Raw genomic sequence first — 23226 nt, forward strand, 5'->3', positions numbered from 1 at the left:
GGGGCGGGATTGTTTCCTTGGGCGTCAGAATCTTTGCAAAGATTTTGGTGAGTGTTTCTACTATTGCGTGATTTTCTTTGGCTTTTGATTTGCAATTTGTTTGTACATCGTGTCTTTGCACAAAAGTTGGCGAGTTTCTTCATTATGGTTGTGTATTTCAAACTTTTCTCATAAATTTCTTCTGTTATTGGGCATCGACATTGTTTAGGCATTGCTCCTTTCGTCATTTTGGTGTGGTAGTTGTTCTTCCGTTGGGCATTCATAACTGGGTGAGTTATAATATGAAATTCCTACAAATTTTCCTTAATTTCTTTCAGCATTTGATCTGACATTTCTTCTTGTTATCTCCGCCTGTTCTACTTCCACTGATGTTTGTCGTGAGATTAAAAAAATTAGCGTTTAGTTCTACTTTTTTTTTATTTTTTATCTTTATGCATGTTTTGCTTATACTAAATTGATGTTATTATTGATGCTTGGGTAGTTGTTCATTTTCATTTAATCTTGATTTCTTCTAAGTGATTTATTTGACTTGCCCTGTAATTTTTTCCTTGATCTAACAAGGAGATTGAAGTTTTCAAAATTAGTCTTTATTCAGTTTGTTAACTTTGTTAAACTACCATTTCAAGTAGTTGGGTTTCCTATTGTGTTGTTAGAGTCGTACAATATGATTGATAAGGAATGTTTGATTTTTTGTTTTCTGCTTTTGTTTCTGTAAGGTTCATATTCTAATAGAAACTCTTATTTTGTCGTAAGAGTTATACAATATGACTCGTAAGGAATATTTGCTATTTTTTCTATTCTTTTAGCTTCTGTAAGGTTTATAGTCTAATAGAAACTCATATTTTGTTATTAGAGCTATGTAATAAGACTGATAAGGAATTGAGTGTCTATTTGGACAAAGGCATGTAAGAAGAAGAATGGTGAACCTATCAATTCAATTGCCGGTGAAGTCATTGTAAGAGTATATTTTTATCATAATAATTATTTAGGCCCCGTTCACTTCACCAATTCGAGTTTAGAATTCGAGTTTTGCTACAGTAAAAAGCTCTCACAAACAATCACATCTAACTTTTTTGCTACAGTAAAAAGCTCTCACATAAAATCACATCTCAACTCGAATTACAAACTCGAATCAGCGAAGTGAACGGACCCTTATTCTTGTAAGCTACTATATATATATATATTTGAAATATTTGCTGCATATTTTAATCAAGATTAGTTGTTTAATATTTAGGAAAATCTTGAAAAAAGTTAACAAGATCCAACATTGTCTGCCGATGAAATTGATATGCTAAATAGTGTTCTAGCTTCTTACTTTGGTCTCGATCGGAATGGACATATGAGAGCAATGGGTCTCGGGATGACCAGGACAAAATATTCTATTTTATCAAAATGGGATGACCACTTGTCTCTTTTACAAGAGAAATATTTACGAATGGAGGAGGATGTTAAGAGCTGAAAGATATACTTTATCTATTATTGCAAAATCAAGTTAGTTTTTTATTCTTATGTTTTGGTTTAAATACATTATTGTAACGTTTCTAATCTTATTAGACAAGTTTTTGGTTGTATTAAAAGCAGGCAATGAAGAATTATGGCTCCACTCCTTTCTACTAAAGGTATTCTCTGTGTTTTTAAATCAATGATTATGATATGCAATCTAAACAGCTCCGCAGACACATGGAGCCATTTAGCATTTTTGTTGCAAATAACTTAGTATAATATGTATTGTTTGCGTACATTTGGAATTTTGAATCTTTTTTTCTGAAGAGAAAATCTCATTAAATAGTCTCAAATGATCACTAAGGTGAATTATTATAGATTTATGGAATCAGATGAACTTATATACCATTTTGGTTTCAGTTCTGAGCATTAAATAATAATATCTCTGCTGTAACAGATTCCAATCAAGTGGCCTAAGAGCATAGATGATGTATGGAAAGCAAATATTCCCCATACCCACCTTGCAACTGAGAAGTTTGACTAGAATTGGATGATACAATATGCTTTTTGGAGAATAATATATGGTTCATGAACTTAATTCATTTATATATCAACTATCTAGTCTGTTGTCAGTATTTTACACCCAAATTATCTTTTCATTTTTCTCATTGTCTTTTAAGGTTTTGTGCATAAATGAGTTTGATGAAGTCAGTTAATAGAAAGCTGAAGGATGAGATTGCAAAGGTAAGAATGTGGTTATATAAGATGCTTCTAATGCTTCTTTTTGGAGAGTGTACGAATGAAAATACCCTTTCTTTTGTGGTTGGTATTGTTAATTTAGTGGAAATTAGGATGTGGAGTTTTGTCTTTCTTATTAGTCTATGTTATTCAATCACTAAAAATACTGTATGCCTTTCATAATTTTCCCTTACTTTCAATCTATTTTGATATTTATATAACCTCCATTAATCTTTTCATTAGTTCTTATCGGCATTTTCTTGCGGATCCATCTTTAGTTTTTCCTCTTTTACTGTTGCAGTTGAACGATCAATTACAAGATCAGATTTCTGTATCAAGCAGCAGCTGTTTGAATGCTCGGATTAAAGCTTGGTGTTTTGGGGACAAAGAGGCTCCCTTACCCAAGTAGATCTTTCGAGCTCGCGCATTGTTCCCGATGTAGGAGAGAGATGAGTGCGCTTGTGGAGCGCATGTGTTGGAAAATAGCTGCTAAAAGGAACTAGGAGTTATATCTTTTGTGCAGAGTAAAAGAGTCCTAGCAGTATGCATTTTATCCCTTTTTCTTTGAAGCATAGCTTTCCATCATTTTGGTGTTAGTAGCCATGCATATCATGATTTTCATTCGAAATTGGATAAATTCTAACCAAACAATTTTCAAAATTTTTAGAAATCCATAGAGCAAAAGTGATTTGGCTCCTTGGCTTGCTCGACTGACCAGTCCACCTTCCCGCCTAGCTGATTTTGGATTTTCCACTGATATGTTTGACAAGGATACAGTAATCCTTCATTTATACTTAATCACTCTGCATGTACGGAATTTCATTTCTTGTCCAAATATATGTGTTCATGACTAATGAGTAGAAGAATTTGATTTGTGATCGTGTTGCCGGAAGTTTGGCAGCAAAGAGTTGACAATTACTGGACTTTGTTGAAACCAAAAATCGAGTCAAACACACTTAGGAACATAATGGACATGAAGGCTAACATAGGTTCCTTTGCTGCTGCTTTTAAAGGCAAAGATGTGTGAGTGATGAATGTGGTGTCAGTATTTGCACATTAGAAGCACATGAATCTTTTTACTGCAAGCTCTGGATTCTTTGCCATCCATGCTCTCGACCGAAGTAATTGACTCGAGTCTGTCGTTGCAAGCAGCCGTTACTACCTCAAATCTCCTGAAGATATAAGTGGAATGCACTTTCTAATTGCACTTGGTAAATTAGTAAGTTTCTTACTCCAAACCGTTGATCTCGAGCTTTTGCACACTTGGTTGACTTTTTATGTTTTAGTTGAGTTGATATGAAAACTAATCGAGTATTGTTGCTCGTTCTTGATTATGCAGGAAAAGAATGGGTCGGGATCTTCATTTAACGAGATGTTTTGGATATTTTGATATCTCTAGCTATTTCTTTGTATTCTTTATTTGTTTTGAATGTTAAGCTTTTGGACAAATGGTGTGACTTATGTTGTAAACATCTTATTGCCAACTTGATAGATATTGATCACAATTATTACATTGAATGTTTTATGTTTTAATTTGAATGTAAAATGTTGATGAATTCAAAAGGAAATTAATATAATAAAAATAGATAGAACGTTAGTTTGTACTTGTTTTACGATTGGTAAAATATTCAATAATAATTTTAAAAAGCTATAAGAGTATGAACATAACAAGAGAGAAAAGCTATTGATATGTATCGTAATAAGGCTAATTGTAAGAGGTTGAAAATAACATGTTTAAAACGTTATAAGATCTCAATTCTGTAGCGTTTTTCAAATTGCTCATAGAATGCTATGTTTTTGTAGGACTTTTAATAGCGTCCGATATCCTAGTGCTCTACAAAATGCTATTGGTAGTGCTTAATAGCGTTTTTGGTCAGCTAGTGATAATGATATTTGTTGCAGTGTTTGTCTACGACGTGAATAAACTTATTTCTCTATATTGCTCAATCTGAGTATATTGTAGACTAAGTGTATGCTAGAATGTGAAAGATGTCTCCTGTATATTGGATGAACTGTTATGCATGTATTTATGAGACTTAAGTAGCAGAAGAATTTTATTCTGTGAAAAATATGTATCGAGGTCAAGTCGAGGTTAAGTTAGGAGAAAAAATTAAACTTTAACGAAATGTCAATTTCATGATAAATAGAACAAAAGTGAACATAGACATAAGATTTAACTAAGTTACAGTTTTAATGTGAAAGTTGACAAACGGTAAGAAATCTAACATCCTCGTTGTATCAACATTCGAAGGAAAGGTTATTATGATTATGAAAGAAGTGAAACCGCGACTAAATTGGATTAGTTAGCTACCCCACTCCTCATTGGTTATGCGCACTATGGTACAATCGGATAGGGCCCATAAGAAGTAAAAGACAAAACAATGAAAAAAAAACGAAACCGTTTCATATAGGGGTACGGTATTCGTAAAGAAGAATGAAAAGAAAGAAAAAAAAAACACAATATGAATGTCGCTCAGAAATGAGAATACAATGTGAACGACTAAAAAGAGACGAAAGTTGAGCAAAGTATGTAATGAAAGAAGAACATAAACGATATACATTCTAGAAATACAGAATGTCTTAGGATTTATGACCTGAATGCATATATGGGTATGCATAATTGTTGCATTTATTATTACCTAATGTTACTTGCTGAGCGAAAGCTTATTAAGTTGTTCGTGTTGTAGGAAGCTCGGGTAAGGCACCAGCTCCCTGAAACTTGTTGCTGGACATGTAGAGAGGATGTAACAACGGAGTGTGGGCAAATAGGTAGTGGATGCATCACATGTTTTGAAAATGCTGCTGAGCTTTATGAGTATAAAGTAAATAATGTTTTATGAATATAGATGAGTTATGTAACGAAAGTTGAGTTTACCAGACAGTGAGGCTATGCATAGCAACCTCAAGTCACAACGTATGATTAATGTATCTAAATGCTATAGGATTAACGGAATGCATAGCTAAAATGCTTCAGCATTAAGACATATGAATGGTAATGATATGCGAATGATAGGTTTAATATATGTCCACGAATAAGGAGGACAAGATCAAAGTTTTAAAGGAAAAATTGAAAATGTTTTTAGGATAGTAACTTTTGATGTTCGAATTTTATAAAAATCACTAAATGAAGATTTATTCCGCAAAGAGTATTAGAATCAATTTTACTACTATTGAAAAAAAAAATAACCTGAATTTTTAAGAGATTATAATTAGAAAGTAGTAGAAGATGGGTAATGATAAGTATGAAGGTAGAAATGATAACCGAAAGTTAAAAGTCGTCACACAACATATTAAAGATATTTTTCCTTCGTAGAAATAAGAATTGATAATTTGTTGTGTAAGGTTAGTTTTAATTTGGTCCCTAAAAAATAAGGATTGTCTCACTAATTCTTTAACCCTACAACTAAAAATGACATGAAAATCCCCCAACCCGAGCTTATTGTAAGCTGCAATGTTTGTGCTTACATTAATGAAGCAATATTTTTCAGCGGTTTCAATTATGTGACTAGTTTGTAAAAGAAAAATAGGAGAGCGACATGATACGGGGATTGCAAGTAAAGGAGTAGGACACTTAGGGTTAGATCTATAAAGAATTTGTGTTTTTTTTTTTACATGGTCTATATTGTTTAAATTTTCTAATTAATTTCCTTTTATTAAGCAGTGAATACTGACTCACACATGATTAAAACCATCTAAAAATTAGTGTTTCAATTGCATAATTCAAAAGTTGCAACTTTTTTGTAAGTTGATTGGCTTTTTATATATATATATTTTTATGTTTATTTCTTTTTGTTGAGTTTGTAAGTTGGGTAGTTATAGGCTCGCCTAATCCGACTACCAGTGCTAGTACAAGGACCGGGTGGGATACGTTGATTTCAGAAATTAATCGGGTAGATTACTGGTGGTAATGTCCTAGACAGATTACTTTGGCGACTAATGTGGGAGATGATCAGATGTCGAAAAGGGCAACATAATTTGGTAGAATACCGATAGCAGTAGAATACTCCGACAACTTGTGCTGGCGACGCCAGTGGTGACTGCAAATTTTCGAGCCTTCTCGATGACATAATCTGGTAGATTACTGGTGCTAATCTAGTAGATTTCTATGGAGTCCGAAATCGACAAGCGGCTGGACAATTTTGAATAATTCACATTTTGTCAACCTTCAATAGGTCACGTTCTTTCACAATTCAATTGAGAACTTGAGTTGTAATGTAGTGACCAGGAAAATTTCAGAATTTAAATAATGAAATTTATGTATTTAAGTCAATGATTTTTCTGAAAAAATGAAATATATTATGGTATATTTTGTGATTGAAGGATTTGTGAAATTAACATCTGTATTCTTAAATTCTGTAACAGATTTCACGTTAAATTCATGTTTTTCCGATCAAGTAAATTCGATTGATAAATTCTCACCGTACTTTAAAAAGAAAGAATTTTCAGTACAAATACAGTTTAAGAATCTTAATTTCAAAAATCTCCAAACACAATACGAATTAGCATCTAATACACATACAGAAGAAAATAGCTGTCTGTAGAATTTTGGACAGTTTTAATGAGTAACCTAAGGGAGTGGACAAAAGTACAAGGGTTATGTTTCATTTTTCTCTCTCCTTCCCTCACTTGGCCAGCCAAACTTAAGGGATTATAGCCAAAATTTGGCTAGTGAAGTGTGCTAGATGGATTTCATGATGGGATTGAGTCAAATCAACTATTGGACATAAATGCTTACTATCCTCTTGAAGCACTCCACCGGCCAGCCACAATAATGGGGGGATTAATCTAAAAATCTAGCTAATTAAGCTAGCTTGATAGGCTTAAATGAGAACTAAGATGAGATCAAGCAATATCTATAAAGGTGAGACCATTAATGCAAGCATTAGGTTAGCCATTTTTGCACATCTCCTCTCATTTCCCTCACACCCAAACTGGCCACACTCTCCACACCCTCTCAAATATTTTCTTCCACTCTCCTAACCTTAAACCACTAGCAAACAATAGAAGAAGAAGAAATAGATTAAGGGATTCTAGGAGCAGACTAGTCAAGCATTCCTTCAAGGGTAAAAAAACTATAAATCCTCTCTTTCTCATGTTTTAGTAAAGTTTGAAATGTAGAAATATTACTTTTAAATTTCCTTATATCTTCTAGCTCAAGCCATTAACAAGTCATAGAGGAGTTCAAAGTTTTTTTCAAGAGAGTGAGAGTTCTTCAAGGGTAAGTTCTTAAACTCTTCTCCATTAATTTCTAGCCAACTTTAAGCTTGAATTTATGGATGTAAATTGTGGTTCTTAAGGAGATGAGTTGTAATAAGGGTGTGTGAGTTTTATGTTGGTTTTGTGAGTTTTGAGCTTAGTTTGATGTGGTATGCTTATGCTTGATTTAAGCTTGCTTACTTTCGGTTAGAGGAAAAATTTCTGGTTACTTTGAACGTAAAAATGAGGACCCTAGAGCGAGATTTTTTGATGTTTCAAAATTTGAACTTATAGCCCTCGATGTTTTGAACGTTTTCTGTGAGTATGACAAAACCCAACTTTAACTCTAAAAGTAAGTTTGAAGCCATTTTGTAAAAACGGACAGGCTATTCAACACAGTTTCGAAAGAAGATTGCTGCAGCAATCCTACAGTATTTTTTAAAAAAAGATTGCTACAACAATCCTATAGCGTTTTTAAAAGATTTTTACAGCAATCCTATAGCGTTTTTAAAAAGATTGCTACAGCAATCCTACAACAAAAGAAAAAAAACAGCAGTCACTGTTTTCAGCCAAACAAGGCCTTTAGAGGTTGAATTTCAACTTTCACCAAAAACGACAATTTTAGATCTCGACGAGACGAAGAATTGTTGCAAAGGACAAAATTTTGAAATCTGACTCTCAGATGTAGTAAAATGCAGATTTCAGAAACTGCACAGTTTTTAACAAAACAAAACTAAACAGTGTCGGTTTTAACAAAAAGTCATCAAAGAACCCGAGATAGGATTTCAGTAAAATACAATGGCATTAAACCTCATTTTAACGAAAGTATTCGTAAAGAAAGTTTTCAAGAAAAAATGCTTTCTTAAAAGAACATAGTGGTTTATCGAGCGATTCATCTCGACAGGGCACCTACGAGCCCAATACGATAGGTCCATAGAATTTCAAATATTTAATGTGGGTCCAACGCCCGCATTAATTTAAGAGACTCCGTTGGAGTGTAAATTTCAGCGGCTTAAAAGTTAGAATGCCATATATAAGTCCTAGGCCGAATTGGGGCTTAATATCATAACAAGGAAAATTAAGAGAAATAAGATTTCGATAATTTGATAAATCGATCCTTATAATCCTTTAGTAAAGGAGAGGAATATATGCCTTATGGAAAGGGTTAGATTTTTTCTTCATAAGTTGCTAAAATAGAATAGCAAACAACAATTAATCTCACACTCTTAATGGGTGTTCATATTCAGAAGAAAGCAAGTAAGAGAATAGGCCGTTTGGCAAAAGGGGATTCCAGCTTTGAAAATCAAGTAAGTAGGAATCTCGCCTACAGTATAAATAGATTTTAAAGTAAACAGTACACATGAACTATATATGTTTGTGTACATTTAATGTTATGAATGCTATGCTATGTTATACTACATACACTTAAGCAGTACACACGAATTATATGTGTTCGAGTACATTCCATGTTATAGTATGTTATGCTAGGTCATATTGCATACACCTTAATAAGTCAATAGGAACTTATAAGAATGATCTCAGTTAAGTGCCGTACCAGCCTCCGCAAGAGAGGTAACTCTGTGACAACCATCAATCCCTTGAGGCACAAGGCCAAGAAAGGGTAAGTTGTGCAGGGAGAAAGAAAAAAAAAATGTCCTCCGACTCAAGGGAGGCATTCAAGTTATAATCATGGTGTCGTGGGGGACCTTGCAAACCCTCACGTCCCGATGATTGCGCGCAAGTGGTACGCGAGCACTCGGACCCACAAGAAAGAAAGATAAGATAATATAAGTTAATAAGATTCTGATAAGACATCATAATTAAGCATAATTGGCTCATGCATATTTATTCATGTGAACTTACAGTTATTTTGCGAGAGGTAGTTTCTACTTGCTGAGCGAAAGCTCATTATAGAATGTTTATACTGTAGGTAAGCAACCGGCATATAATGCCTGATGGACTGATGGCGAGTGGACGAATGATGTGGAGATTGGGAAATAGATACCGCTCGCAAATATTTCCGTAATTAGTTCTATGTTACAAATAGTTTTGCTAATTATTATTCTGAAACTATATGTTAAATGGTTTTGTGGATTATGGCGATTAGTAAACAAGATTTAAAGAGTAGGTATATACATATAGATATATCTACATGTTTTGAGAATCATATATATATATATATATATTAAGGTTTGAATGTTTCCATCAAGAAAGCAATTCATAGTATATGTTACTATAAGACTTTAAAAAAAAAATGTTCCGTAAATTTTAAGAAATTTCAGTAAATACAAGTTAAAAAGTCAGCTACAGTGGCGGCCTCTTACGAGGGTCGTCACATGTAAAATAAATTTTATGTGAACGAAAATATTATAGTAAAAAAGTTTAATTTAAATTTTTATGAGAAAAAATACTGTAGTAAAAAAATTTTAAGTCTTTTTCATTTGTTTGTTTTGATCAGTCGTTCAAGTTCTAGTTAGTATCAAGGGAAGGAAACGCAGGCAACCGAGGGATCGAAGTAGCATGAGAATGAATTCTACTAACATGAGGAGATCCTGTGTTTGCTTGTTGAATTTTCCTTCTTTATTTATTTATTTATTTTCCTGTAGATTCTGTTGAACTTTCGTTTGCTTTTCTTTAGAAAATCACGAACTGATATTGTTTTTATGGTTTGTGGTTTGGGTCAAAGCGATTACTAATTAATTTCTATTCATATAACCTTTTTGTTTCTTTAGGGGAAAAACCTCTTACAGTATAAGTTTTAAAAGTAAATTTTCAAATTTATGAATCTTTTTTGTTATGATGTTGTGGTGTTAAAAAAATAAAAAAACTGCACTGTACATAAGAATTTTTGTAGAACACATATCTTTTGACAAATAATATAACCCTTTGATTATCAAATAATAATATGGATGATGATGTGACTCTTTTATAAAGGCAGTTTTTCAAGGCAGTTTTTCGTACAAGAATATAAGGTGACGTTTAATTTATGAGTTTAAAATTATGATTTATAATTATAATTTTTAAAATTTAATTTTTTTATGAGAGAAAAATACTATAATAGAACTAAGAATGATGATCCTAAACTAAATAAAATCCTGAAACAAACGTCATTAGTTAAATCTAGAACAAAGAAACAAACATTTATCCAGGTTAGAAAAATTAACAAACATTTATCCCAGAGAGAGAGGTTAAAAAAAAAAAAAGTGCCTTGTTATTAGGGCCTTAGTTTGGTGAAGATTTCGTAAATCAGTTTTTGCAGTTAAATAGGCCTATTTGTTCCTGACTTTCCTCCTTTTGTGAATGCGTTTTTGCCGCGTATTAAAGCTCTTTCTTTCCTCTACCGTCTGAACTCCGACCCTCATGCAAATGCAATCTCCTCTCTCTCTCTCTCTCTCTCTCTCTCTCTCTCTCTCTCTCTCTCAATAGCCGTTACCTCTCCACCAACCAATAGCCGTTACCTCTCAAACAAAACACCCCAAACTGAAAACCTGTTTTCCTCTTTTGGGCATTTTTTCTTTGCTGCTAAATTCCATCTGAAAATCTTCACGTTCAATGACAAAAGCTTCATACCATACGTGGGACAAGAAAATTTGATCCATTACAAAGGTACCCATTTCACCATGTTCTCTCTGTTAAATTGCTTTTTTTTTTCTTTTTTTTTTTTTTTCTAAATCACATGTCATTTGTTTTGTTATGTTATGTGTTATTTCTCCTATGAATAATGGCCATTAAATTTGATATGTAATCGTAGAAAAATGTTCTTTGCTTTTCCTTTCTGTCAGAAAAATGATCAGATTATATTGATCTTCCATTTCTTGAATTGAACTCATTCATTGATTCCTCTGCATATGATTGCACAATTCTGATTTTAAGTTCATTTTTACAGCCCAGAGGACATGATCTGCCTTGAATTTAAGCATTTATGATAGAGAAGAAGGGAGGCATTTTGTGCATAATTTGGTAGTACAATTACAAATGATAATGGGGGTATCTAAGATTTCTTGGACTTTTGTATTTGGAAACAAGGTGTAAAAAGGCCGGAAAAATGTTCATTTATGATTTGTACATGAGGGAGGACTTTTTTTGAGACCATGAAGAGTGAGGTTCCTGAGGATAGAACTACTTTGAACAGAAATGTGAACAATATTTCTCTGCAGACTGGTGAGGAATTTGCGGCCGAGTTTTTGCAGGACCGTGCTGCACTGAGAAGATTACCGTCGGTCATTACTAATGTGAATCAACATTTTCCAAGGAGAGTTGGTTGCAATTTGAATGCGAAAAATCATCAGCTGGGTTATGAGGATCATACAGGCAATTTCGGGCTGAGGAGGATGGATTCAGACGATTTTGTTCCTAGTCCAGGCTATGTTGCTGATGTAGATCACAAGGGTTATCCTAATAATATAAGCAGATATTATTGGGAATATGGCGGTGCAGGGCAGGTATCAAGCAAGGTTTATGATGAGAAAAATCGCGACCGTGTTATTGCGGGGCAAACTAGTCCACATCACCATTATGCGATCGAGTCCCCTAGATTGTACCATCCTTATGTGCCTGTATTTTCTGAAGGTTCTTTCTCTGGAAAGATGAAGTTTCTTTGCAGCTTTGGGGGAAGAATTGTTCAAAGGCCGGGTGATGGGAAGGTCAGATATGTTGGTGGAGATACACGGATATTGTCGATCAGGAAGAACATCACGTGGGAGGAATTAATGAAAAAGACTTTTGCAATCTGTAACCAACCTCATACAATCAAATACCAACTTCCTGGTGAGGATTTGGATTCACTTATATCTGTTTGTTCGGATGAAGACCTTTATAACATGATTGAGGAGTATCAAGAGCTAGAAAGAATTGGGAGTTCTCAAAGGCTGAGGATCTTTCTTGTGTCTTTGAATGAATCTGAGAGCCTGAGCTCCGTTGAAGTGAGGACAATGCAGCCAAACAGCGGTGAGTATCAGTATGCCCCGATGGACCGGAGTCCACGGAAAAGCTCCAGTGGGCAAAGCTTGGCCAGCCAGTCTAGCCAGTTTGGAAACAACTCAGACTATAGTCCAAGCTTTCCGAGAGACTCTCCCACATCAGCGTATGCTTTGGAGAAGGATTGTAGCCCAAGTAACTCAAACTTGATGGGACTATTTACAGGATCCTTTTGTCAATTTTCTCCCAAGCTTCTTCCAAGCAAGTCATTCAACCAATTACCTTCAATGTCCCATGTTCCTTTTCAGCACATGGATCATGATAATCCCAATGCGCACTACTATGCGGATCATCATCCACACACTGCCGTCGAAGGCGATGCAGTTAGTCCTATTTTCATGGGAAAATTTCCCGGTCAAGATTCCTATTATGCTGATGCCATGGGATACTATTATGGACCTTCACAACAGATGAATTATCATCATCATAACATGTATTTGGTGGATTCTGACCAGACTAGCAGACCCCATAGAGTAACGGGCTTTCATCACCGCAGCCAAAGTGAAGATTTTGAGCCTTTTTCGCTGAATGCTCAAAGTGGCTTAAGGCATGGGAGACCTATGCCTAGGGAAGGGGGGTTCTATAATGACAGATCCGTTTCTCACCCTCAAGACCCTCCTGGTTTGTTGTCAGGATCCAATGATAAAGATGGTTCTGATAGCAAGATGACTCAAGTGATTTCAGACTCAAAGTTGCATGAACTAGATCAGAAGCCCTTGGAAGAAGTCAACAGAGCAAAATTGCCTCTCATGACAACAACAAGGTCGTCAAATGATTCGCAAATTCGACAGGAAAAGATAGCTAAAAGTGGTCCCCATTTGGAACCACATTGTAAGGAAGATTCTGGTGAGGATATGTTGAAATGGGAAAACAGGAATAACTCCCAACAAGATCAGTACATAAAAGAATTCAGAGAAAACATTGAATTTAAGCCATATGTGATTGCTATGGAACTTCATGACTTACCAAACATCAACTACCTGCAAAATGCTAACCTTTCTTCACGTGATTTACTCTCTGTTAGTAATTTTATCTCCCTGGAATTGTTTTCACTATGGCTTGAAACTTGTACTAGATTGACCTTTTTTTCTATCATTGTTTCAGAAATCGGGTTCACCTTTTAATTCAGATAGAGAAGTACTAGCCCTTGATCAGGATCATCTGAAAAGTACTGACAATGAGATTGGAAAGGTAAGTCTCAGCAGAGAATCTCATGAGGGGCCTAAGTTTGATGATGCTATCCCTATGCCATCACAGTCCTTAGATAATTTTCGAGACAATAAGGCGGCCGAATCAGAAGCAGTTATTAAAGAAGATGTGACTCATGGCGTACCACATGGCATTCCTTCTTCCTCTAATGTGGTTTTGTTTGTAGACGATGAGGTTACAGATGAATGTACAACTCCTAGAGAGATTGAAGTAGAGAATTCCACTCGAGCTTCGGATAGTGAGGTAAGCTTGTCTGTTTTGATTAAGAGTTTCAAATATTTCGATACTAATAGAAAATTTCAGAAATATCTTATATCTTTATAGGGTGAAGAGGCTGATGGAAGTGATGGGAATGAGTCTATGAGTGATGCTGCAATAGCTGAGATTGAAGCCGGCGTCTACGGTTTACAGGTTTAGAAACTATCATTTTTGTGCTTCATTCTTGGATTCTTTCTTCTTTCTTGTGATGTTGGATTTATTTCTTTGACATGGACAGTTTGTGGTGATTCTTTTCTTGTGAACATAATTTATGCCAGCTATATCTTTCTTTTGTAAGAGATTAGGAAGCCTTAATCCTTTACTAATGAGAGTGATAATATATAAGAAGAGTAGAAACTAGACACAAGATTAATAGTGATTCACCCTAAATGTGAGAGCTACATCAACTTTCAATTGTTATTTTGGTCGTTATGGTTCTTAAAATATGTGTATGTATATGATGCTTTTCGATGCCAAAAATGATTCCCATTTTATCTTTAATTTATTTTGATCTTTTAAATCTGATTTCATTATAACTATTTTCTTTCTTCATTTGCAAAAGGGAGTAAAAAGTATTAAGCAAGAAACTTTGACTGCAATGTTTTGGACAATATGCAGATCATAAAGAACTCTGATCTTGAAGAACTGCAAGAGTTGGGATCTGGTACATTTGGAACCGTTTATCATGGGAAGTGGAGAGGAACAGATGTTGCCATTAAGAGAATAAAAAAGAGTTGTTTTTCAGGCAGATCATCAGAGCAAGAGCGGCTCGTAAGTTGCTTGCATTTCCGATTTTTTCTCCTTCTAAAAGCCCTTACCATCTAGGAAAAAAAAAGGCTTCTAATTTTCTGTGTGCATAGTTTCTCATTAACTTGAATGCGTTTATGATAAGATTATTGAAATTAGGTTAGGATTTTTCCGAGTGAAAAATGCAAATTCATCCATTTGTACAGATTAAGGACTTTTGGAGAGAGGCACGGATACTGTCAACTCTTCATCATCCAAATGTTGTAGCATTTTACGGGGTTGTTCCCGACGCGCCTTGTGGAACATTGGCAACTGTAACCGAGTTCTTGGTCAATGGTTCATTGAGGCATGTCCTGTTGAAGAAGGACAAGTGAGCTGACCCAGGTTTTCTTTGTTTAATGCAGTTTCTAACCAACTGGAATTTACTAATGTAATTCTGTTTATTCAGAGTGCTTGACCGTAGAAAAAGGCTCAGAATCGCAATGGATGCGGCGTTTGGCATGGAATATTTGCACTTGAAAAATATTGTTCACTTTGATCTGAAATGTGACAATTTGCTTGTCAACTTGAGGGATCCAGAACGGCCAATATGCAAAGTAAATAGTAGAGAGAAATACAAATATTTTTCAGTTTTACGAACACATTGTCTCATATGTTGATGAAAGCATCCAAAATCTCATCACCATTAGTCATCTCCTTCGCAGGTTGGAGATTTTGGGTTGTCAAGAATCAAGCGCAACACGCTCGTTTCTGGTGGTGTTAGAGGAACGCTTCCATGGATGGCTCCCGAACTACTTAATGGAAGCAGCAGCAGGGTCTCTGAGAAGGTTATATACTCAACCAACCTATATGTACTTTTTTATTTTAACTGTCAAATTTCTTTTTGGGAGAACTCTTCAGATTCTGTTAAATTGTCATACTTTATTTTAGTTGATATGATTCTGATTTGGTGATGGTTAAAAAATGTATTCTACCGGTAAGGTATTTTTTCATACTCTACCAGAGAAATTTCCTTCCTTTTGCCTACCATGAAGTTTGAACCGAAACCTGACAAAGACTTGAAATTCTTTCTCTTTGGCAGGTTGACGTTTTCTCATTTGGAATAGTGATGTGGGAGATACTAACTGGGGAGGAACCATATGCTGACATGCATTGTGGTGCTATCATAGGTAAGCTTGTTCTATTTGATAAAATCTCGGCTTTTTCTTGCCTACAAGTCTGCCGTTGAATTTTCTCTGTACATTTCGTTCAACTTGTATGCGCTTTGAAGCCCTTGAGGTTGCTAATATTCATGAGATTAGAATGTTTTCAAAGGAGGCAATTTGACAAGCCAAAAAAAAAAGCATCTGGGAGTGTACTTGAAATATCCCTTTTTTCTTCCACTTTTTTTTGGACAATCTGCAATAAGTTTGGCATGTGTGTTGGAATGAAGCATAACTAGCAATCCTTTCGTTTTTTCTTTTTTTCTTTTTTTTTTTTCTCTAAAGTTTTTACTTTGTGGATACATTGCAAGATCTATTATATGTACTGACTGGCAGGTTGCATGATATCAAATGGGAGTTGCTAAAAATAGGAGAAAATTAGGGAAAGTGTCCCCTTAACTCATCTCTTTTGTTTTGTGCCATTTTTTTTTTTTTCAGATATATAAATAAGAAAAAGAGGATAAAAATCTCATACCTTTTATTAAAAGGCATAAATCTAAATGCTCGGCATTCTTCTTCTCAAAATCTAATAGTTTTGACCTCTAGAGAGTATTTGTACAAATAAGAAAGCCAAGCCTCACTGTTAATTTACACATGAAAAAGATCAAAGTTTGATTAGGAATTTGTTTTCCGAAACTGGACAAGCATACATGTATATTATGTAGTATGAATCATCATTCAGTAACAAGTATATAGCTAGTTCATAAATCTGAAGATATAAATCCTATGCATATAACTTTGTCCGTGTTTGTGGTCTATTCTTTAAGGTATCATGCACCATTTTTCCATGTTTTCTAGTCATTGCATGCATCATTATTCTTTCAGTGGCTGTAGTTAAACATCTTGATGTTAATCAAGCTTCTTCTCACTTTCTATGAAGGTGGGATTGTGAACAACACACTGAGGCCTGCAATTCCAAAACGTTGCGACGCCGAGTGGAGAAGGTTAATGGAAGAGTGCTGGTCTGCTGATCCCGCTGCAAGGCCATCATTCACAGAAATAACTGATAGACTACGCAATATGGCGCTGGCACTTCAGAAAAGCAAGCGACAAAATCCTTGAACTAGTTGAACCCTAGAATACTAATGTAAAGTAAGTATCACCAAATACTCACACATATACATATATACTATTTAGCTTAATTCGAACAAAAAAACTCATGTAAAAATTTGACCCTTGTATATCGAGTATGTGAATGAAATATGTGAATGAAATTCATAGTACCACTCTCCCTACTTTTTTGGGTCAAATGTTTCTGTTTTTCACATTGTATCACAACTCAATTTGTATCAAATTCGGCAATACTATAAAGATTAATTATTGTCATTTGTTGTCAACTTTTGTTTTCTTGTATAATTTTCACCAGTGAAATCTCTGGTGTTGTTTTTCTTGGAGATTGGAAGCACTGAAAGGCACACTCATTCTCTTACTTAGCTAATTTGAGATTTGGCTATTTTTATCTTAGCTTTATTTATTTTTTTTAAAAAGGTCAGATTTATCTCCATGTTGTTTGTGGTTGTGTATCTCAAGAGCCTATTTTTCTCATCATATTGTGTGTGCAGCTACATTTAGAGTCTGTTTCTGATATCGCTTGTTAGTGCTCGGCGTTACATCTAATAAAAAAACCGACGTTTTAAGAGGAATACTCGAAGCACCTTTAACCTCATTATATGTGTACATGATCTATTTAGCCAATGTGGGACGTTTGTTCGCGCACTCCCAACACATGGGTTCCACATATTGAAGCAAAATGAATAGGAAGTTATAAGATCAGTATTAGAGCACTGAATCAGCTATGGCAAATTGATTCACTGCCCACGTTCTGATTCACCTACAATGCACATATACTGCTCAAGTGTTTGCTTTGTGCTGAACTTGCACTGCCCAGAGTCAACTAAGTCGATCATTTCCTTAGCACCTATTTGACATATTGAGGCTGACTTTGCAATCAATACATATGAACTTAACTATGGGTATGCATATGATTCTATGAAAACCTTCTGTTTTGAGTTGCAAACTATTGAGTTTACTCTTGTTTAAACTAAAGATTAAAAAATACAAAAATATAATCAAAGTTTTTCCTTCCTCTTTCCTGTCACTTGTTTAGTTCATGGGTCCAAACCAGATGGTTTTGACTAAAATTTAAATTTTTATGAGAAAAAACACTACACATAATCACTTAAACGGGGTTTAAACTCCTTTACCAAACACGCTGTAAATGTTTCATGCGTGTTGTAGTCTTCGGAATTCTTCATATACAAATATCAAGAGCCTAGTTCTTCCTAGTTGATAAGATTCCGACGTGCATGACGTCTGTCCACTTCAACTGCATAAGAGTATGTCATGGTTTGATGTGTCCTAAGTCAATGTTGGTCACCATTAATAATTTATAGCTTGAAAATTATTGTGTAGAAATGCACACAATTGATAAGCTTTATATTATATATAATACATTTTCTTTCCTTCCATTTTTCATTTTATTTTTTTTCAGCGACATATTGGGGTTTCGAATTCTATCTTCCAATGATGAAGGGGATTTTAATTTTACAAACCGAAGTTAGCGAAATATACACTAGGATCAAATAAATACTTTTATTTTCCCAAAAAAAAAAAAAGAAAAAAAAACACATACACGCACAACAAAACAGAAACAATATCTCTTGATTATTTGGTTCAAAATATATGCCTTCATCTAGCATCTAGTTTAACCGCTTATTAACGCCGAAATATTGACGTGTCTACTTTTTTAAGGAGCAATATGTTTATAATTTTTTTAGGAGAATTGTCACCCCAGAGACCGTGATTATTAGAAGAATTAAGTTTAATTAAATGAGATTAATCAACAAAATTCAAGAAAAATACATATTCACAAAGTAGATATTAAAATACATTGTTCTGGAGTCTTTCTTTTACAAATAATACTAAAATAGTCCATAAAATCTAAGGAAAATAGTACAACTCTAGGACAATATCGACCAATACAATTTATATATACAAATATAGTACATCTCAGAATTAAAAACTGTAAATTCAAAACAAACGAACCGCTTCGAATCTCGTGCCTTCAATCCATTGACATCCACTTGCCATGCTGTAAATCTAAACCGCTAACTCTGGAGGGGTTTAATATATTGAAACATAGAAATAGTGAGCGAAAGACCAAGTAGGATATAATTTTATAAAACCGAATCAATAAATGGAAGTGTAGGGTCTGAACATGTCATTCAAAACCGAACATCATTTTTAATAGATGGAAATAAAAGTAAGTCTCAAAAGTCCATATTACAGTAAGTGGTTCATGATGACTCACTTACCTTATCGCAAGGCCATGATATCACCATTGTAGTAGCCCGTACGGGTTTCAAGACCTACCCTCATGGATACGATCTCCATACCCCGATCTCTCAGGCCATCAGCATGTTACCGTTTCTTAAAATATCTCATTTTAAGAAAATATCATATAAAACTCTTCTTTAGGTTTCAATGATTTCAAATACGTTTTTATCTATAAAACGTTTTCATAGGCCAAATATATTTAAAACAGGCTAACAATGATATGGACAAGAATATCCTATCTCTTGACAATTTAGTCTATGGATAACTTCACGTTGTCCAATCATCTATTCTTTGTCCAATCGTCTATTCTTGAAGCTCCACGTCCAATCATGCCGCTAGCTTCGTCATTAAAACAATGTTTTAGAATTGAGATCTCACCTCTAAAACAAGTCTAGTTCAATTATGTACAATTATTTCCTATTAGTGTGCCTTGACTCAAATCCAAAGTTTGCAAACAACTTCATAATTCAAGTTAAAGTTTTCCTCTCTTTTTTTTCTTTCCTGCTTCGGCAGGAACACCCAAGAGAGAGAGAGTGAGAGAGAGAAAATGAGAAAAAGAGAGAGCAAGGGAGAGAGAAAAGGAATGCGGGAGAGAGAGAGAGTGAGAGTGGGTGGGCGGCTGGAGAAAAAGAGAAGGGAAGGTGACCGGTGGTGAGGAAAACGGAGGAGAGAGAGAGAAGAGAAAACGAAAGAAAGAAAGAAAGAGAGAGAGGAGTCGGGGGAGGGGGTTTGTGGGGGAAAGGAAAGAAAAAAAAGGGAAAGAGAGAGAGAAAAAGGAAAAGAAAGAAAGAAAATAAAAGGAAAAAGAAAAAGAAAAGAAAAGGAGAAAAAAATGTATTAAATGGTATTTAGAGGAAAAGTAAGTGTATTTTCAAAACTTTTGAGGTGGAATTGTAAAAACTTAAAGTAATTAAAATTTTGTGGAATAACGTAAAAATTTAATGTTAAGAAAATCTTAATAACATGATTAATTGAGAAAATTAATATTAGGCCCACTAATATATCACAATTAACATAATTAAATATGTTTAATTCTTCTGGTTGTTACAGGAATATTTATATGATGTCCTGTGATAAATCATATATATACATACAAGCATATATTAGACACAAAAATATACAGAATTTTGTAACGAATGTATTATTTCCTTTTCACCACTGCTATATGTCTGAGAGCTAAATAACACTCTATTACAGCATCAAGCAAGCTAGAAAATCCAAGTACTGGTCAGTTCTAACTCTCGATTTCAGTGGCATTTTGCCCTAGAAATCCAATCTCAACTAATTTGTCTAAGCAAATACTTTTTAAGTTTTAGCTAGCTAGTCATTATACATTGAGAACATTTTCGAACACAAATAATTGTGTCCACTAAAATTGCAATCATGCCAGGGTCAATTATATATTGTTTCGGTCATAATTATATGCATGAAATAATGAGTACTTGTGACCATTAATAACCTTTTTGTGTGATTTTTTTTTTAATTTTTTTATTTAGGATGAGAGATTCAAACTCTTCATTTTATAATAGAGTTAAATGTAGAATTATTGTTAAATAATGTCTACAATCAAGTGAACAAATATTTTTGTTTCATATAAAACAACGGATTAAAGATAAATCACTAATTCTCACTCCGTCCTTAGCAATTAGCAACCTATACCTTAAAGTGGGATATAGATGTCGACCAGAGTCATAGTCGAACAACCACCATTAATCAACTCTTGACTATATTATCAAAAACCCAAAATGTGAGTGCTCGTCATTAATAATCCCATATTGATATCTTAATCCTGATTTTTATGGACTTAATGATATCCCCATATATAACATATAGTTCATTATGATCATATTTGAAAGAAAATCATCATGAGGCACGTGCTTAAATTGGCTAGATCCCAAAAATGTGTTTGACCTTTTTATTTTCTAAAAAGGAAAAGTAATTTTTTAGGTATTTAAAATCCATGACATTAGAACATTTCACCGGCCTTTCCCATCTGTCCATCCAAATGTCTCCTCCATGGCTCCATAATGCTTGCCACAATAATCCATCTAGGAAGATAAGTGGCTACACTTATCTTCCATTTCTTGTCCGACCATTATTTTTGTCTCCCCATTGTCAAAGCTTCGCTGGCTATGACATAGAAACCCAACAACTACGTATTATATATGTGGGTCATCATTTTGTTCACAGAGTAAATATGGTCTCGAAGGTATCAATTAATTAAGTTGGCTGGTTACAGGTGTACATATATAGCGTAACGGTTATTATACATCTAATCTGAATCTACCATAAAATGTAAGTTCAAAAAAGAAAAAAATGCGAGGCAGTCACTTAGCAATAAATTTCAAGAGTGAATTTTGATCAAACCTCAACTTCATTTGAAATCGAGGAGAGATTATAAGTAAAGTAAGGGTGAGGATTACCTCTTGTAAAATATTTGTAATTTATTAACGGGAAAGAAAACTAACTATGCATATATATATGTTGTTATGCAGATTTTATTTTATTTTTTTTTGAATTTTGGGGTGAGGGATGTAAACTTTACACACATCGTCTCAAAATGAAATTAGACGTATATGTACTGTTAAAGTAGTATCTCTACAACAGCATTATTAAGTGGCATGCATATTAACTCCATGTGCAATATTATTATTATTATTATTATTATTATTATTATTAATTGTCAATGAGTGTATAACAGATTATTTTCACATCAGTATTAAGATGAGAGCAACTAAGCTCTTGTTTGGTTCACTGGTTTTAATTTTATTGATTTAAATTTTTTAATTTGAACCGAAAAATTCATATTATGTGGTTTAAATTGTAGTTTAAATTGACATTTGGATATGCAGTTAAATTTTTAATTTGAATAGGAAATAAAATTTGAATTCGTGTTTGATAAATGTGAAAAACAAAGAGAGTAAGTACCTTTTTACTGTTTAAAAATAGTTTGAACGGTTGAACTTGAAGGGGGAACTAAACTCTAAATTGGATTGTTTAACTCAGTTCAAATGGGAAATATACTTCAAACTACATGTTTACCAAACACCAGTTCAAACGGTGCTCACTATTCAAACTGAGTTGAACATAACTAAACCAATAAAACAAATAGGGGCTAAATTGTCTAATCTGTTGGTTGCAAAATACGTTCTTCTATTCTTTTAGTTTGATGAAAACTCTAATGAGACACATAAATGCAGTATGAATATATTAGTGATATGTGTGCTTAATTTTGAAAGGAAAAAAAAAAACAAATAGTTTTTAAAATGTATGCGTCTTGAATTTTTATTTTTTACACTTGATTAATATCCTTTAGTAAAAAAAAACTATATAAGTCAAAAATGTATTAATCAAGAATAAATAGTATAAATCATAAAACAATGCATTCAAAGATTGAGTTCACCAACTTTCTCTTAATTAATTATAAGTCAAAACAAGTTTATGGCAATAGGAAATACAATATATATATATATATATATATATATATATATATAGTATGATTCTCATTAGTGAATGCAATTTTGAGCCATAAGCAGTAGTATTATAGCATATCAGGTTTTTGTTTCTTTTGGAGAGTTTCTGGTAATTGTTGGATTTTGTCAAAATCGCTTTAAATTAAAAAAAAATATGAAAAGCAAACCGTTTTTTATAAAAATTTAAGGGTTCAAAACAAAAACTTTTGATAATTTATTTTTTCATGACCTATCAGATAAACTCACTTTCTTTTGTAAGATAAACATATTGGTTTTTCATAGTAGGGGAATGGTAATGAGAATGAGAATGAAAAAGAAATTTAAGATAATGGGAATGGGAATGAGAAATTTAAGATAAACATATTGGTTTTTATACAAATTTAAGGGTGTGCTTGGTTACAGTAGGGGAATGGTAATGGGAATGAGAATGAGAATGGTAATGGGAATGGAATGAAAAAGAAAGTTGATTCATTTGTTTGGTTGTAATTTTAAGAATTCTTTGGAATGGAACATGAATATTTTCATGTTGACAAACTTATCCTTATATTATATATAACACTAATATTTTATCTATCAATATAATATATAAAATGTAATATAATATAATAAAATTATTATTATATAATATATTATATAATTATGATATA

General features: G+C 33.7%; 1 protein-coding gene and 1 long non-coding RNA gene across 4 annotated transcripts; both read left to right on the forward strand.

Moving 5' to 3' along the window:
- Positions 1-1205: 1205 nt before the first annotated feature.
- LOC21400896 lies at positions 1206-3578 on the forward strand. Of its 3 annotated transcripts, none has more exons than XR_002902428.1 (6): positions 1206-1619; positions 1901-2187; positions 2483-2722; positions 2849-2990; positions 3075-3400; positions 3521-3578. It is a non-coding gene; the product is annotated as an uncharacterized LOC21400896 (long non-coding RNA). The 3 variants fall into 3 exon arrangements; XR_002902429.1 differs by having other exon boundaries at positions 1901-2027; positions 2124-2187; positions 2849-3400; XR_002902427.1 differs by having other exon boundaries at positions 2849-3400.
- A 7890-nt stretch (positions 3579-11468) lies between these two features.
- Positions 11469-16920, forward strand: LOC21400897. Its single transcript, XM_010100817.2, has 9 exons — positions 11469-13373; positions 13459-13806; positions 13888-13974; positions 14440-14592; positions 14775-14938; positions 15017-15164; positions 15273-15395; positions 15650-15737; positions 16651-16920. Exons 1-9 carry the CDS (start codon positions 11469-11471, stop codon positions 16830-16832), a joined length of 3198 nt encoding a protein of 1065 aa, XP_010099119.1. The 3' UTR covers positions 16833-16920.
- The last annotated feature ends 6306 nt before the right edge of the window (positions 16921-23226 follow it).

This window comes from Morus notabilis, unplaced genomic scaffold (assembly GCF_000414095.1).
Source record: "Morus notabilis unplaced genomic scaffold, ASM41409v2 Scaffold508, whole genome shotgun sequence".
NCBI classification, from domain to species: Eukaryota; Viridiplantae; Streptophyta; class Magnoliopsida; order Rosales; family Moraceae; genus Morus; species Morus notabilis.